General features: G+C 32.8%; 1 protein-coding gene across 3 annotated transcripts in view; it reads left to right on the top strand.

The window, feature by feature from the left end:
• aralar1 (calcium-binding mitochondrial carrier protein aralar1) overlaps nt 1–19,443 on the top strand; it is a 232,900-nt gene that overhangs the window by 60,485 nt on the left and 152,972 nt on the right. For all 3 annotated transcript variants that reach the window (XM_085816757.1, XM_085816759.1, XM_085816758.1), the window contains exon 6: nt 10,435–10,574. In XM_085816757.1, coding sequence (XP_085672883.1) covers nt 10,435–10,574 — 140 coding nt within the window. The remainder of the gene's footprint in view (nt 1–10,434; nt 10,575–19,443) is intronic.

Raw genomic sequence — 19,443 nt, 5'->3', positions numbered from 1 at the left:
TTGAAGCCACCTCTGACACTAGGAGTGGAAGAAGTGCACGACAACCTCACATTGAAGAATCCATCTTGAACATTGTGCAAGATTCACCTCAGACAAGTACAAGAGCTATTGCACGTTGTCTGCAGCTGAATGATTCCACCATTTGGAGAGTATTGCATGAAAATGGTTTGCACCCATATCATTTGCAGAGAGTCCAAGCCTTGCAAGAGACAGATTACCCTCGAGTTTATTTCTCTCATTGGTTCTTGCAGCAGTGTGCGGTGCAGGCGGATTTCCCATCGGATGTGCCATTCACGGACGAGGCAACTTTCTCACAGGACAGCATCTTCAATAGCCACAACGTGCATGTGTGGGCAACTCATAATCCACATGGCACACGTCCACATGTATTCCAAACCCGCTTCTCCCTGAATGTGTGGGCGGATATTGTTAACGACTACCTCATAGGCCCATACCTCTTACCTGCACATACAAATGGCTTATGTTATCATATTTTTCTGCAAGAGGTGCTACCGGAATTGCTGCAGGATGTTCCGGCTGTTGTTCGTGATTCCAGCATGATGGTACACCAGCCCATAACCACGTGTGAGTCCGCATCACTTAGATGGGACATTTCCGAGCCGATGGATTGGCCGTGGTGGACCCGTTCGATGGCCACTCCATTCACAAGATTTATCCAGCTTGGAATTTTTTTTATGGGGCCATCTTAAGAGCATCATTTACGAGACTCCCGTTGACTCACTGGAGGACCTCATTACACGACTATCCATTGCGACTGCAAGCATGTGCGGAATGCCTGTCGTTTTTCAAAATGTTCACCAATCCTTTTTGCGGCGTTACCAAGTATGTATTACTGCTGGTGGTCTCTATTATGAACATTTATTGTGAATATTGTATTGCTACAAAGAAGCACTTTGCGTTCATTTTGTACATAAACACATTTTCCTCTCATGTCGTTTTTTTACGTTCCTGCCTTAACCCGTCACTTTAGACCCTACATTCCTATAAAAAAATGCATGTTTCAATGCGCTGCACCACCCCTCCAAGTTTGTCCCATGATCCATGAAACACCCTGTATATAATATATATGTAATTTCTTGAGGATTTGGCGATAGTTTCAACAACTTTGCAAAGGTTTTTCTCCATAAATACAAAGATTACATTTGTAGACAGACGTGGCCAAAGATACGACATAATTTATTGTTCACAGCTTAAGTCTTGCGATACATATTTTCATTTACACATTATTATGGGTGCCATATTCACCCCATACACAATTTTGTATAGTTTATCACATCTTTAGACAGTGGATGACTCTTAACATGCAAGCGATGTGTGCTAGCAGACCAAGGGAAAATAGGGGAGTAAGCTGTATTTAGCAATAGCAAGAAATGTAAAGTTGTTTGGTTGAAATTTTGATATGTGATTGGATAAAAGATATCCACAATGCTCTGCATTACATAACATGCCATGATGCAGTTTAATTTTGAGATGATGCACTTTAGATTCATATATTATAAACAGTTAATAGTTTTGGGACAGGAAGGGGAAGTAGCCAAATTAAAATGAGGAATAAAAGTGACTGTTGCCAATTTAAAGTTAGTAGTTCACTTTCATATTTTATATCTTAATATCTCTCCTCTTCAAAGAGGAAAAGCGTTAGCAATAAAAAAGCCTTTTTAGAAAAAAGCATTAAAGCATTAGCAAATGAAGATAAACACTCTGTGCAGTATATACAATGTATGCTTTATGGATGAGAAATAAAAGGGCTTTTATCAAGGACATGGCCTGTAGGTTTCACTGTGTGTAAGATATAAAATATGAAAGCAGATTACTAACTTTAATTTGGCAATAGTTCCTTTTATTCCTCATTTTAATTTGACTACTTCTTCTTCCTCTTCTAAAACTACTAACTGTTGATAATATTTGAATCTAAAGTGTATTGTCTCAAAATCAATCCACATCAGGCTGTTTTATGTAACACGTAACTTTGCAGATACCTTTTATCCAATGACAGATCAATAAATATTTCAATAAAGAACTTGCTCTGTCTCTCTCTCTTCTGCTGAATGAATGCTTACTTTTCTACTTTTACTTTCTCTTGCCGTGCTAGCACATGTCACTCGCCTCTCTGTTTTGTCCATTATTTAAAACTATGACAGGATATACAGCATTGTGGGCTGCTTGTCGGATACCCATAACCCGTTCGGTTCGGGCGTGTCATATATGCATCAGCAGCGAACATTACCTCATGGCTGGGTGTGTCATATTGGAATCGCCATTTAATTCACTGTATGGCCGGTTGTACCACATATGACTTTTTGATAGAACATTTAATTAGTATTTTTTGTTTCCACTAGATGTAGCTGTATATCTGTTATGGGGAAATATATCGAAAGTTAAGTTTTGTGTACCTTCATTCCCATGCAATGTTTTTCATTTTTGGTATTTTGTTTCGGAATGAGAGGGAGATTCGCGGGTGGGTGTTGAGCAATATAATGTCTCTTTAACTGCCCGATGCTTTGAGGTACTTTTTAGTTTTGCGATATAGGTATCTGAACGTAGAAGAATATACACAAAGGCTAATTCGTAGGTAGGTGTTGAGTAATGTCATGGCTCTTACTGCGTCATTTCATATAAACAAATGGACATGTTCTCGATGCTCTGGAATACTTTTTAATTTAATTAATTTATTTTTATTTTGTTTTTTATCCCCGTATAGTGGAGTAGATGTTCTATTATTAGAGGCTTTTTTATTAGTGTTAGATTTTTCCGGCATTGAGAAGAATATTTTGTATGGCTTAGCAAAAGTTTTTTTTTTTTAATGTTCTATTACTGGTGTTCTATTTTTTTAATGGCAAAACGAAAGCACTTTCTGACCATAGAAGATACATAAATGCTAAATGAATCAAATTTGCTGATATTCTATTCCTGTGACATTTGCATTGTTGGACTTTGCTTACACCCATGTTTTAAAGAATATCATACACTGTCTCTTTTTTGAAATATTCCTTTCTTTTCGTTGTTTGCACATTGAATTTTTATGAAAGACAATTTTAATATTTTTTAATTTTAATTATGTGTTGTGTTAAATAAAATCTGCGATTGTTTGGATATTTTTCCATATATATTTAATTGTGGGATAAAGAAAAAATTCTATTATTCTAGAATGAGTATTTTATAAAATTTTTAAGGAAAATATAACAATAAACGTTTAAAATTAATTCTGACAACTACCTGAATGTTCTTCTCATAATGTACCAAAAATTGGAACGATTGGATGACAAATTTAATTTATACAAATTTTTTTCCAAAGTTAGCAGCATGAATTGCTCAGCCCCACAAGACGACGTATCTGGTTAAAGTGCCATCCCAAGAGAATGCTTTGGTAACAGATGTGCCCGTCGTGAATAGGATAATGTGGGAATGAGAATATGTATCGTAAAACTAGTTGTCGAGCAATAAATTGTATATTGTCTTGTGTCACATCTGTCGATAAATGTTATCTTTGTATCTATGCAGACAAGCTGCCAAGTTGTTGTAACTATCACTCAGGCCTCAGGAAATTACAGATTTTAGCCAGGACAGGAGTTTTACCTTCCTCATGAAATTCCAGAGCAAGTTCATATGTTCTAAGGAATTAAATGAAATGTGCATTATTACAGCAACTCAAAGATAATTAATTCACTTTAGAGAGGATAGAGTGCTTTCTAAATAAGCAGTGATTCAGCATTATAATCGGTCATCAATCTGTGTTGTGTGAGAAATTTTCTTTGATGTTTTAACATAGTTATTATGCTCAAAACATTACATTCATCATTCTAAACGTTTAAATATCATCTAATGAAGTGAATCAAATTTGTTTTTGCTGTCAAGAAGGAAAATTTTGCTGTTAACTCATTACATTTGGCTTCTAATTCTGAAATTTTATGGGGAAAATAGTAAGAACGTTAAAAAATTAAAAAAGGAAAAGTGTTGAAATGTGTTGAATGTTGTTCCAGTTTAAAAAGAGTTATAATTCAGTATTTCTTTTAAATAACTTTGAATTTATAAGTTTTGTGAGTAATTTTAATGCTATTTCATAATTTATTTGTAATGCTTAAATGTTGTTTTATGCTTAAATTTAGTCATCATAATGAATAAGAATTTCTTTGTTTCTATAACAGAATCATAAATGCATACAGGATCAAAAGCCTCAAAAAATGTCCCAAGTAAAATCCAAAAATTATTTCCTTGGATAAGGATAAATTTACTTGTCCTGTATTTGATCTAGCTAATAATATTCCCGTTGACAAATATTTCATGTACTTTGGAAAACAATGTATTGTAAAGAGTATTTCTGAGGAAGATAAATTATCTATATTCCTAGATTTTTTGGAAGGCGAGGCTTTGTCATTTTATATCCATGGATGTGTCAAAACTAAAGATTAGGTGATAGCTGTAACAACTTGGCAAAGGCTTTTTTTTTCACAAAGATGACATTTATAGAAAGACATAAATAAAGACAAAATTTATTGCCGGGTAACTAATTCTTGCGATAAATATTCTAATTCACCCATCATAATGGATGGGATATGTACCCCACAATTTTTCATACCTTATTTTCACAATGCTACATGTTACATAAGATGGCATGATGCTAGTTAATTCTGAGACGTTGCACTTTAGATTCGTTATATTATAAATAGTAGTTTTAGAACAGGAAGAGGAAGTGACTACTGTGAAATTAAAGTTAGTAATTCACTTTCATATTTTATATCTTATAATTATATATATATAATTTATTTTCTAAACAATATTGATTAATTGATAATATTATCTCCTAAGTTTAATTAAAGTAGAATTATTTTAAAAGAGTGAATCCATACTAGTAAGTTGTATTTTGAAAGATGTTTTGAAGTAAAATTTATTTTTCTGAATTTTCTGAAACTCAGAATTTTATTTTCATCCTAATGTAAACACGGATTAAAGGCATTTGAACAGTGGCATATCAAAATTTTGCTGTATTAGCAAAGATGCAAACATTTTTGCAGATGAAACAGAGACAGGAAAGAGCATTGATTTATACACTCACTTCCAAAAGTTAAGCATGGAGAGGAAAATGCTAATTTCCGGAAGCCAATCGGAAATGAAGAGGATGCAATTCGATGCAGAGGTAGATGGAAGTATGCAAATATGTTAGGTAACAGACATTCGCGCTTTCGTGTCAAGAAATATCCAAAAAAGGCAATCTTATAAGAAGCCAGCTTTATGAAGGGTTACAGAAGTTGATTGTAAGTGCTGATAAAAGGTGTTTAAAACTTTCGTACAATTTGTTTCCAAGACATACATATTTTTATGACTTCCAATCAATATATTGCTATTGTAGCCAAGCGGTTACAGCATTCATTAGTAAGGCGATATCTGCAGCTACTGTACGCCGAAGATCTGAGTGGACTGTACGCACTGGTACCTCGAGTTTGTGTTCCTCTATCAGTCCATTCAAGAGGGGCACGATTGCAGTGGTGCCAGGAACATGTGTCTGACTGGGGCAATGTCATGCTTACTGGTGAGTCAAGATTTGCTCTGGAGCCAGATGACAAGCGTATAAGGATATGGCGTGAACAACGAACATGCAGTCAGTCCCAAAACATCACCAAACATTCTGCGGAAGCATTATTGTGTGGGCAGGGATTTCATTAGGATACAGCACTGACCTACACATCTTTAAACAGGGTTCTTTGATGGCTGTCCAGTATCGAGATGAAGTCCTAGAACCCACTGTGAGATTGTACGCTGCAACAATTGGCACTACTTTTGCTTTAATGGACGATAACTTACGTCCCCATAGAGCTGACATCGTCGATTACTACCTGGAGAGTGAAGGGATTGCGCGTATGGCATGGCCAGCATATTCACCCGACCTTAATACCACTGAAAATCTTTGGTGCTCTCGACCATGCTCTATATGCACGTTTCCCACCTCCAGCCACTCTTATTGAGCTGGAAACTGCTCTACAAGAAGAATGGGATTGCTTAATTCTGCGCTGGTTGACCACCTAATTGAAAGCATGGTCACAAGGTGTAAATTTTGTATACAGATGAGGGGGGATCACATACCCTGTTAATGCCACCCTTTTTTTTTTCATTTTATGCTGTTTATTTTCTTTTTATACTTAATTCTGTTTAAGTCTCTAGTATGTCATTATCTGATAACTTTTAATATTGTTTTCATTTCTGTATATAATTATTGATTTTGTTTTATGCATAAATATGTATGTTACTTTCCTGCCGAATTTTGTGTCAACCAAAGCAGTATTTGTTAATTTTTTTTGCATTTTACATCTTCGTGCTTCACTTTTGGAAGTGAGTGTATATTGAAGCTAATGAACTTCAAAAAATAGTTAAAGAAAAGAAATAGACTATAAATAAACTAGACCCTAAAATACCTAAAATTTCAGATTAAAAAAAAACAAAACAATTTTTTTTTATAATATGATGGATGTTTTAAATTTCTTAATGTATCATTTTTTTCTGAGAACTAGTGTAGTAAATTATATATGTCTTTTTCTGTTGTTTTAAACTACAAAATATTCTAATTTTAATTTTTGAAGCAGTTTTTACAGTGAGTATTTTTAAGAGTAACATTTTTTTTATTAGTTATCATATAAATCTTTTTAAAAATGTAAGATGTGACTGTTATAATTCTAAAATATAAGTTTTTCAAGAAAATAGATTCATTATTTGATATTTGTAAGCTTTAAAGGATTGGTTTTATTCTTTGTTTTACAGTTATGTTAATTATTAGATTATGATTAGTAATATAGTACAAAGTCTGTAATCCTGACTTTGTACTATATTACTAATCATAACATACTAATCGGGACTTTGGCAATTTCGGATTATATATCATCAATTTAAATCTGGTAAGATGGCATGCAGAAATTATACAATTAAAAATATGAAACCGTAATTTATGAAATAAAGAGCAATTTTGATCTAAAGGGTATCAAAATTTACACACACACACACACACACAAAAAAAAAAAAAAAAAAAACCAACTTAATATTTATTTGTTTACTTTAATAAACATTTCTGTCAATGTAAGTTGTTTAAATTGCTTCGTTTCTTGTGCTAATACTTTCTCTTTAATTCTATAAACAGACATGATTTCTTGTTCAGTTACAAAGTTCCACTGTTCAAATCCTGTAATTACTGTGTCGTGAATACTGACTAACTTTGTCAATCGGCATTTTTTCGGTTTCAATAATTTCTCTGTTACTTTCTTCACTATGTGAAGCACGCATGGGTAAATGCTTACATGCGTAGCAGACACGCGCATCAAACGCGCAAGCGTAAATACATTACGTGCATTTACGCATGTGTGGCTTTGAGGTCTGGATTATAGATCATTCTGGATAATGGATGTCCGGATTACGGACTTTGTACTGTAATACATTCTGTATTCAATAATGTATATATATTTCACTGGAAGTCCTTAAAAGTCCTTATTTTCCATTTAAAGAAATGTGTATGAACACTGAAAAGGTAAATAATCATTCTAAACATAAACAGTGCCCACCATTAAAACATATACTGGAAGTATACTAATGCTTGCGCTAATATATCAATACAATACAAAGTCCGAAATCCGGACGTCTATTATCTGGAATAATCTAAAATCCTAACCTCAAAGCCACAAACATTTTTTTTTTTTTTTTTTGTATGCTTTATGCATGCGCATTTGATTTTTCCTCCCATAATAAAACATGTAGAGATTTTTCACTTAAAAATTCCGATTCTGAATTTCACTTATGCACTAAATAAAATACCTTGTTATGGAAAAAAAATCACGTAAGCATAAATTTATGAGATTAATAATTTGGCTCCATAGCTGAGTATCTACTTGGCATAACATCTCAAACCCAAAACATTCACGTATTTTATATCCTTGACGCCGACCTGGCGAGTCATTATTTATTATATTTTGCTTTCATCACCGCATGTTTATCAGTACATGACAGCTTTAGTAAAAACTCATGCAGTGATGTCTAAACTTTTTTTTTTTTTTTGTATTAGGAATTGAATAACAAGAGTATGGCAACCTTTTATGCTAACATTATGCATATGAAACCTTTTATGCTAACATAACATATGAAAATTTCTTTTCATATGCTAAAAACAAATTTCGTTAATGAAACTCATAGGCCAACAGATTACATTTAGTGTTATTTTAACTAAGAATAACTGATATGTTATTCACCATAAACCCAGAAGCGGCGGCAGAATATGTCGGCACCGAACAACAGAATTTAGGGAAGATGGAATTTTTAGAATTTGGGGAAGAACCGAGCGGCAAAATTAAGGAATGAGAAGTTTTTTATGATTAAGAGAAAGCACTGGGATCCAAAGTTTAGACGCTGTGAAAATTTAGAACTTGGGAGGCACTTTGTAGCAGAATTTAGGACCCGTAGAGACTGCATCAGGAGGTATCTAGCACCTGCCCTAGATAAAGCCTTAAGTATTAATGGGAGTTTATTTATTCAGGATTCGGATTAGTTTTAAGCATGTGCAGGAACTAAACATAGGTATAGTAATGAACTAAACTAATGCAATTCAGGCTTAATTCAGTACGCAATAGGAGCAAGACAAAATTTGGCGAAACAAATTTGGCTTTCATCGCCAATCTTGTGATACACAGTCAATAATGTATAACGGATGCTATTAAGCTAGGCTAAAATTATCTTCACTAATTCTAAGGCATTTCAGTTAATGTAGCAGACTGTGCTGCTCCCTAATCTTCTAATTTGACCCAGCTTATTGTTTTTTGCAGACTGTTATTATTATGACAATTTTATAAAAACTAAGCTTGAACTTTCGGTTATGTCGAAAAGAGTTTCCAATTCTGGAGCTGCCAAAGGATCTACAATCTGTCTCAAAATTCTGTGAGGAGTATGGAATAAAATAAATTGGAAAGTCAGCTGTATATGACATAAGAAAAAGGAACTTTTTGAATGTTTTGTGGAAGCAGACTGTTATTATTATGACAATTTTATAAAAACTAAGCTTGAACTTTCGATTATGTCGAAAAGAGTTTCCAATTCTGGAGCTGCCAAAGGAATCTGTCTCAAAATTCTGTGAGGAGTATGGAATAAAATAAATTGGAAAGTCAACTGTATATGACATAAGAAAAAGGAACTTTTTGAATGTTTTGTGGAAGCAACTTACATTGAAAGAAAGCTGGTTTTTTTTTTTTTTTTTTTTTTTGTAAATTTTGATACCCTTTAGATCATAATTGTTCTTTATTTGATAAATTACTATTTCATATTTTTAATTGTATAATTTCTGCATGCCATATTACCAGATTTAAATTGATGATGATCTAATATCCGGAATCGCCGAAGTCCCGCCGAGTCCTGATTTTGGACTTGGTACTGTACTAACAACAGTTTAACATCTGTTCTATAATGTAATACATATTTACAGCACTTGTTTGTAGCTAGTACCACTATTGTGTATTGAAATATACATGTTAATAACCTTTCATTAACAGGTAAAATAAACTGAGATTCTAAGATTTTATTGTAAACTCGTCAATATACAACATTATTGAGAACATTCTAAATGTGTTATACCATTATAAAATAATTTACTTGCTCTTTGAACATACTGTGAATGTTTTGGTGCTGCTAGGATGTGTTATGGAGTGTTGTTCTTAGATGCCAGCACATTATGCCAAAAAAAAATGCACTTTATTCAAGATGTCAAAGAAATGATGCTCAAATTTTTGTATAAAAATGGCTTTAAAATGGTATTTTGTTTCGTCTTAAAGTTGCAAATTTCTCATTGATTATGTTTTAGATTTTACTGTAATGAATGGGATCTTAAGTCTTTTATTTTTGAAATAGGCCCACCAGCGGCCGAGCTGTAAAGTCGCAGAACACTGGTAGTTTGTCCAAGGTTCAAATCCCACAAATTGGCTAACTGCAAATTGGCGTTTTCGTGGTTTTCCCCATGTGTAACGTGTATATGAGCCAGTTTCCCTTAGAAAGTCCTCCACGAAGACAGCCCTCGCCTTAGGCAGATAGCCGTAGTGTGCTTTGCCATAATTAAATAAACCAAACCAAACCATTTTTGAAATATTCTGTATTAAAAGGTTCCTGTACTTGAGATAAAATGAAAACATTATAGCTAAATAAATTGTTGCTAAAAAAATCCATCAATTTTACAAATTATATTTTGTGAGGATATTTTCTTAAATTTATAGTCATTTTCAAATCTGTGTGTGTTATGCAGATCTTCCTGCCTGAAAAAGTGATTTAATCTTTTTAACAGCTTGCTGTATCTAAAATTAAAAAATCTACTTATGTTGCTTTTTTATTCTTTATTTTAAAAATTTAATGCACAAATTGTATCACAATTTTGTAATTTAAAATTTTTGATTATGCTTTCAGATGAATTTGAAGAAATTATCAAGCATACCACTCTTCACCAGGAAATACCTTTTAATTTCAATAGTGAATTTTTACGGTTGCACTTTGGTGCAGACAAGCAACGTGAAATCAGCTATAATGAATTTACACAGCTTCTGCATGTATGATCTTTCTTCCTCTTTCTCTTTCTGTTAATACTGTAGTTGTGTAATGATGATTCTAAATTTTTTTTTTTATGTTGATGTATTATAAATGGTGAGGAATATATCAATTTCTGAAAATGAGTTTTGAGTGCATCTGAATATGGTCTCATTTACATTCTAACAGAAGAAATTTAAAAAAAAAAAAAAAAATCATGCTAGGAAAGAATGTGAATTTTGTATTTATTATAATTTCTGACACACACATGGCAGTTCATTTTTTTGCTATTGTTTCCAGCACTTAAGTTTATGAAAATTATTTTTCTTCAAATATAAGGTACCATAGCTGATAAAACGCAGCTTTTAATTTTACCAGTATTAACAGGGTAAAGAAAATTATTTAAAAAAATTGAAACACAAAATGAAATAGCTGTTACTCGTATCTCCCAGTTTTGAGTGGCTTTTTTTTTCCTTTAATTTTCCTGGGAGTTCTGACATAATGTTGCCAATCAATGACTAGGATTTATATTTTGTTATCAATTAAACCTCTAATTATTTGTTGAATGCCGAATAGTTATATTTGACCAAAGCTATGAGCATTTGTAATAAAGCAGCACATTTTTTTAAATTTTTTTGACAGCTGTGCAAAATTAAAAAATTGGTAATGCAAATTAAAGCAAAATAAAATTTATGAAGGTTCCAGGTTGCGCATTCCGTATACCATTTAGCCTAAGCTATGCTATTACGCATACGTTTTTTGGGGGGAGGAGAGCAGTCTATAATAGCACAAGCAAAAATTTCATTCTCAGTCCTTTTTTTTTAATTAAAATTTTAATATATTGACAGCTTCTCACCATTCGAAAATTGTTTGATAGATAGGTGTTAGGAGCTTTAATGGTAACTTGCTACAAATATGATTGTTTCACCAGTGCAGTTGTCTTTAAAAATTATTTCCTGTATTCTGAAGGATTTCTCCTGATTTTAGTTACATGTATTGTCAAGTGATTAGATTGCTTTCTGTATGCATTTTAGAAGATTTCTTTCTTTGTGTGTGTTTAAGTTATATAAGATGTCACAGCTTCATTGATTTATGAAAGTCTTCCTTTCTTCCTTCTAAGCCTTATAAAGTAATTTGTTGTTTGCATGAAAATAAGGACTAATACATTTGCTTTTCAAAACAAATAGCCAAAGCAAAAATGTCAATTTGCATTTCTGTTTTCATATTTTTCTGCAGATTCAGTGGCTTTAAATTTTAGTCTCGCTTTGCAGTCTTAACTTGATGTGTTCATAGAATCAAAATTAGTGAAGTGAAGTGCCTTGACTTCTTTCCAGATTTCACAGATGCAATCAAAACTTTTTTGTTATAAAGTCGTTATTATTTATTATAATAGATTTTTCATTTTCTAAATGTAAGTCATCATTATTTGTAATAGCAGAGTTATTGACTAACTATGACAAATAATGATAACAGCATGTTTTAAAATGCAATACGATTATGTCATTTTATTTGTCGGCGAAATTAAAGAATAACCCACCAACCAGATTTAGAAGTGAGGTTTCTGTGACAAAAGAAAACATTATGTGACATTGGCAAAATTGTGGGAAAATGTGAGAGTAGAATTTTAAGGTATTCTCATTGCTTTTATAGCTGTTTTAAATGCAAGAAAATCTGTGTCTATAATTGGTGAGAGGTGGTAGTTACAAGTGTTTATTGGTAATTCATGATGAGCATTTTTAAAGGATTTTTTAAATTTGGAAAGCATTACTCTTATAATTTCTTATTATACTTTTTTAAGTTTTTAAGATTTTGGCTTAGTATCATGTCTAAACTATGCTTATTTTATGCCAGAAGGAAATTTTAGTGATATTTATGTGTGCTTGATTACATACATTTTTTTCCGTCACTTTTGTGGTAATTGCTATGACTAATAATATTGGCTAAATCTACTGCTTTCTAGAACTATAACAGCTGGAATTTTCCCATAAAAATAGAATTATTGTTTTTTTTGGGGGGGGGGAAATTTGAAGTGTTTAATCCCAATTATATGATGACGCCATTACATGGTTTTAATATGTTTTTGCATCACAAAATTTGGTTTACAATGCAAGCATAAATATTTCTCATATGAAAGTCATTAAAACAACCAAATGTGATGGAATTCCAGATAAGAATTTTTGAATGTAATATGTATTTTCTCACTTTTAAAAAATCCTATATTTTTTTTTGGGGGGGGGGAAGTGGCTTTTCTCTCAGTAAGCAAAACTTCTAGCAATAAATTTTGGAATTAGATATGTCTGTCTTTTATAATACCTAATCAGATTGTCATTAATTAGCTTGTTGTCCAGATTGTCATTAGTGATTAGCTTTTAACATGATCAGTCATGTTATGGCTGCATGGGTTTCCCCATGTGTAACGTGTATACGAGCCAGTTTCCCTTAGAAAGTTCTCCACAAAGGCATCCCTCCCCTTAGGCAGATAGCCCTAGTGAGCTTTGCCATAATTAAATACACCACACCACACCTCTTTTGAGATCTAAATGAGTTATTTTCTCTTAGAAAGCTCAAGGCAGCATCTCTTTGCTTAGTCTAGGAGCTGAGGATGATTTGGTATAATTTATCTCTGAAATGAATTAATTTGTATCCACTACATGATCTGCTTGTTTTGCTTTCAAAAACATGATATAAATTTTTAGAAGAAGACTCTTCATTGAATATTATTATCAGTGCTAAAAGTTTATTTATAAGTATTTAATAATTTATTGTAAGTATTAAATATGTCTCAGATGCTAGAACTATATATTGTGAGCTATGGGTTCATGGTTCTGTTTAACCTTTCCGGCATGCTACCTTTTAAAGTCAGAGTTTTGATTTAAAAAAAAAAAAAAGAGGTAGGCAGTCTAATTAGGCCTAGAGGAGTATACAAGTAAAATTTTGTGAAACTTATCGTTTTAATTCTGTGGGTGTGCCCACTGTGGGCACACTGATTGAATAGAGCTTCGAAAAGAGGGCTGAAACGAGCATTGTTATCAATGAACTGACTGATGAGATGCAGAGAAACAAAGTATACAAACTCTCAGTCATCGTAAATTATCGGTGAGCCTGGTCTGGGCACACCTAGGGTTTGCCGTTTGATTTTAGGCAAGATTTCAAGGTAAAAATTTTAAACTGATATAGAATAAGGAAATTAACATACAGCAAAAAAAAAAAAAAAAAAAAAAAAAAAAAAAAAATCTGAAAGATTTCATTGTAAAATGAGAGTCTTAAAAAACTAGACATGGCTAAAATATATGAACTGGTTTGTGTTGAGCTGCCATCTACTATAAATAAGGAAGGTTCAGAGTAACCTATAGTAACCTATAAATCCTTTTTCATTTAATTTTTCTCTGTGTACAGAAAGAAATTTTTAGGTGTGTCCAGACATAGTTGTAGTCCAAACATAACTCAATGGCTAAAAACCTCAGAGCAGCTGCATGGGTGGCATATATGTAAGGTTTTCCTCTTTTGAGATCACCCACCAGCGGACGAGCGGTAAAAGTCGCTGAACACTGGTAGTTCAGTTCGAGGTTCGAATCCCGCGAACGGGCTGGCTGCATGGGTTTCCCCATGTGTAACGTGTATACGAGCCAGTTTCCCTTAGAAAGTTCTCCACAAAGGCATCCCTCCCCTTAGGCAGATAGCCCTAGTGAGCTTTGCCATAATTAAATACACCACACCACACCTCTTTTGAGATCTAAATGAGTTATTTTCTCTTAGAAAGCTCAAGGCAGCATCTCTTTGCTTAGTCTAGGAGCTGAGGAATGATTTGGTATAATTTATCTCTGAAATGAATTAATTTGTATCCACTACATGATCTGCTTGTTTTGCTTTCAAAAACATGATATAAATTTTTAGAAGAAGACTCTTCATTGAATATTATTATCAGTGCTAAAAGTTTATTTATAAGTATTTAATAATTTATTGTAAGTATTAAATATGTCTCAGATGCTAGAACTATATATTGTGAGCTATGGGTTCATTGTTCTGTTTAACCTTTCCGGCATGCTACCTTTTAAAGTCGGAATTTTGATTTAAAAAAAAAAAAAGAGGTAGGCAGTCTAATTAGGCCTAGAGGAGTATACAAGTAAAATTTTGTGAAACTTATCGTTTTAATTCTGTGGGTGTGCCCACTGTGGGCACACTGATTGAATAGAGCTTCGAAAAGAGGGCTGAAACGAGCATTGTTGTCAATGAACTGACTGATGAGATGCAGAGAAACAAAGTATACAAACTCTCAGTCATCGTAAATTATCGGTGAGCCTGGTCTGGGCACACCTAGGGTTTGCCGTTTGATTTTAGGCAAGATTTCAAGGTAAAAATTTTAAACTGATATAGAATAAGGAAATTAACATACAGCAAAAAAAAAAAAAAAAAAAAAAAAAAATCTGAAAGCTTTCATTGTAAAATGAGAGTCTTAAAAAACTAGACATGGCTAAAATATATGAACTGGTTTGTGTTGAGCTGCCATCTACTATAAATAAGGAAGGTTCAGAGTAACCTATAGTAACCTATAAATCCTTTTTCATTTAATTTTTCTCTGTGTACAGAAAGAAATTTTTAGGTGTGTCCAGACCGAACACACTGTGCCGCAAAGGTTTAAAGAATTGCTTCAGGCGAGCAGGAAGAAAATGACAATTTAATAATAATTAATAATAATAAAAATACATAGCAAAATTAATAGCTGTAAATAATGCAAAGAGAACACAAATATTAGGCAAGTACTGCATGCATGAAAAATATCATATGTTACCTATATCATTAACAAAGTAAACTCTCAAATGCAATTCAGCTAACTTGCTTTGAAATGTAGTCTCTCTGAAATCAATTAGAGTTGAATAACAAAAGATTAGTTATTGGAGTCGTGTTTATATGATAATGTCATAATTTCTGAAGCTTCGGGTTAAGCCGCTTCTAGAATTAAAAAAAAAAAAAATATTTCCCCAAAACTTCCATAAAGTCAACAAGGTGACAAAAAATTACCAAATGTTGTGAAAGCCAGTTAGGAAATTTTCTGCATATCTCGTGGGTTCTAGTTGAGTTATTTACACAATTTAAATATTATTGAATTCAGAATAATAAGATCTACAATTCTACACAAGAAATAAACACTTAAAATACAGTGTATGGCCACAAATCAAATTGCATAAAAATAATTCTAAAATGTTTATACCCAAAATAAGCAATTAAAATAATAAATAAAAACATTTCACAGCATTATAGAAGTAAACAAAAAGAACGATACAATAAAATAGACAATATTAATAGAAATTTGCAGCAGTGTCCCCTCTTTAAGGAGTGCATTTCCTGGCAGTTCATTCCCTAAGATGGACAATTAACCTTTATCATGATAGTAAGTTGCAGATCTATCCTGCTTTAAGTTTAGAAGAGGAAGTTATATGTACCACTACAGAATTCTATTTCTTGTTCATATGAAAGAGCCCTTCTTAGGAAATCTGCAACCTGGATGAGATCTCTTGATGACATTTGGGGTTTTGCAACCAGACTTGATCTCCTTCCTTATCAAAATGACATCGTATTGTATCTTCATCCTCTTGGTCACTGTTCATCCTTCCTGTGGTGAGTGGGTGAATGTCTTCTGAACTCACTTGTAAATCTTCCAGGTACTGCTCTGGTGAAGTAAGTGTGAAGTTGTACTAAGATCTAATTGCATAGCAAATAAAAATCACAACGAAAAAATCATTTACAAAGGAGAAATTCTTGTACTCTTGTAGTTTATGCATTGATATGGTAGCGTGAATAAAGGCAATTTTTGGTCTCTGTCTTACTTACCCCGAGATACAATTAAAAGGAAATGTTTGAAAAAAGAAAATCTTGTTTGATTCAATCTCTCCTCCATGCCATCTAGCTGTGGTTGTTAACAAGTAACCAAAAATAATTTAACAGGGGAGACAATAATGTGGTGAATGAGTTTAAGAAATTCTAGTACTCTTGTAGACAGTGCTTTGATATGGTAGCTGGAATAAAGACTGTTTTTTGGTCTGTCTTGCTGCCTCCAAGATACGATTAGATAGAAATGTTTGAAGAAAATGTTCGATTAAATCCCTTCTCCATGCCATCTAGCTGTAGTTGTTAATAAGCAATTTGAGTCTTTATCATGCCGAGAATTCTATACCATCCTTTAAATATAGTGAATGTCAAATTTGTTCCTTGGTCAGTGTGAATGAAAAGCACTCTAAAGTGGGGATCCATTTCTCATCTAATATTTTTGCAATGGTTGAAGCTTCTTGATTAGTGATGCATAAACTTCCTGTATTTATTACTCTTAATTTTATGAGGTGAAAGTCTGAGGATCTCCAGAGGTCTTTTGAATGATGCTGTTCCAGTCTGAGAATTTTTCATATGATGCTGTGTAATTTTCCATATGTACATGTTTGTTAGCTTTTTTGAATCATTTTCTCCCATATCACAATTCTAAAACATTAACTAAGGTAACAACGGTTATTTTTTGACTGGAACTATAAGTAGAAAGTCTGCAGCCTAAAAAAACTTTTGTGATAATCCTATTGATTTGCTCTTGCAATAATTTCATACTATATTTTGTATTCATTCCAGTATGATTTCCCTTCATGTTTGAGAATTTGAAAATGAGACTAGATGATTGACCTGGGTTGTTGTTCATAGCAAGATAAGGTGGAGCATCAGTCGGGGGGGGGATTAAATTGAATGTTTTTTCCAGATTGAAATGTTTTTAATTGTTCAAGAAGTATATATTTGTGTTTCTAAAAAGAATTTATACAAAATCTTTTTCTTATATCGTAGTATGGTCGAATCTGGTTAAATGGACCACCGGGTAATCGGACCAGCTGCTTTTTCGGACCGAATCCTTAAGAACTGAAACAAATCCTTTGTACATAAGCCTAATATTATTCGCTTGTTTGGACCAAAATTCTGTTTAATTAGACCAAAAAATGTGAGAGTGAATTAGAAACAGAAGCCACAAGTCGGCAGCGTACAGTGGATGTACAGGTGATCCGCGATATATGGGAGGATCTGTAGCTGCACTCCCCAGGATAATGCTTTATCAAAGGTCATGAATTCCTTAAAACCTTTTACACACCAATGTTCCATAAATGGAACATCAAATTTAAAATTTCATAAAAAACACAATTTTATTAATATTGCTTTGTATAAATTATTACATGGAGAGTAAATATGGATGGATGTTTTAGTAGCAATATATTTCTTCTAAAAAAAATTATCTTGATAAAAAATTCATTATTTTAACCTTTTTTTCCTTCTTATCTAAGAGCAAAATTCGGAAATTCATATAAAATTAAAAATTCAACAAATATTTTTAAAACTCGATGAGGATATTTAAGAAGGATCATTTTGTGCATAGACAGTAAGTTAACACAGAAAGATGATTATTATTTTTACTAAGGTAAGAATTGTGGATGTTCCAGAAAGGGAACATTGGCGTTTAAAGGTATAGTTTTTAACATGATGAAATTACTTTGATTGCCATGAAGAGAGGCACGGAGAAAGATTTTCCAAAAGTGAAAAGTTCCAGTAAGTTTGAAAAATAGATGTTTATGACTGTTAATCTGTTTTCGACTCCCGTATATCCGCCTCCTCTCCTTTCACACATTCCCATAAGAGTTTGAAGTGAGTTACTCACAGCTGCTTGAGAAAAGCACGTGGCGTTTCTTGATATGCTAGACGCTAGATGTTGTTTATGACTCGGTGAAAAAGGCGTATATTTTGGAGTGTAGATTTCATTATTTTCCCAATTTTTGCATTTTTTTTTTTTAAGTTAGTGAAGATATACTACGCTGATAAGATGGCTCATTCAAAACCATTTCAGACTATTGAAGAAGCATTAGAATATTTATATACATTATCAGATGATGAAGAGTGTATTGATATTTGTAAACTGCCTCCAGAAGAAACTGGATGTTTGACAGATGAGGAAGATGTAAATGAAGATATTTTTTAGCCTGTTCTGCCAGCGTATGTATGTGGAACAATCGAAATTTCTAATAAAATAGATGATGATGAAAATCTCAAGAAGTTTCATTCTATCCTCAAGAACCTTCATCTTCAAAGGGAAGGAAGAATTTGAAGCAAACACTAAATCCGAAAGAGAAAAACGTTGAACATCGGGGGGGGGGGGGAGGAATTTAAATTTTAAAAGAATTCTAAAAACTGGCAGCATTGAAAATATTTGCGAAGTATTTCCTGAACTAGTTACTTTATCTCCAATTGAGATTTTTCACAAGTTCCTAACTAGGGAATATTTGCTGCATTTAGCAAATATGACAGGTCTTTACGAAATGCAGAAAGAAGTTTTAGCTGTAGACGAAAATGATATTGGATAGTTTTTTGGATTATTTTTGTTTCGCGGGTATCATCAAGTGCCCGGCGAAGATTTATACTGGAGCACTCAAGAAGATTTATCTGTCCCAGTAGTTTCTTCTGTAATGCCAAGAAATAGATTTCGAAAACTGAAAAAATATTTTCATGTTATAGATAAAATCAAGTTAGCATTAGGAGATAAAACAGGAAAAGTTTCTCTTTTTTAGGAAGAACTGGAAAAAAAAAAAAAAAAAAAACTTTCAATAGTTCGGTATCTTCTATTCCTGCAGTGTGAATTTTTGTATGGAGATTATTTGTTACTTATTTCTACAACTCTTTTCCTTGTTTCAGTATAAACTACTAACAATTAATGTAAAATTCTTTTATAAATTCTTGCTTATCAACTATGTAAATTTTGTTTTAATTTATTACGAAAGCTTTTTTCTGTGGAAGCTTCATATCTTCTCCTAAGAAATTTTGGTGGAGTAGCTTTGTGATTATAAAGGTGTAGGCTCCCTATTTTTCTGCTTAATGTAT

The sequence above is a fragment of the Stegodyphus dumicola genome, chromosome 5, assembly GCF_044657685.1.
Source record: "Stegodyphus dumicola isolate Sdum_Otavi_A_Nest chromosome 5, ASM4465768v1".
Lineage (NCBI taxonomy): Eukaryota > Metazoa > Arthropoda > Arachnida > Araneae > Eresidae > Stegodyphus > Stegodyphus dumicola.
Note: the sequence above shows the minus strand (reverse complement) of the source record. Positions and strands in the feature narration are given on the sequence as shown.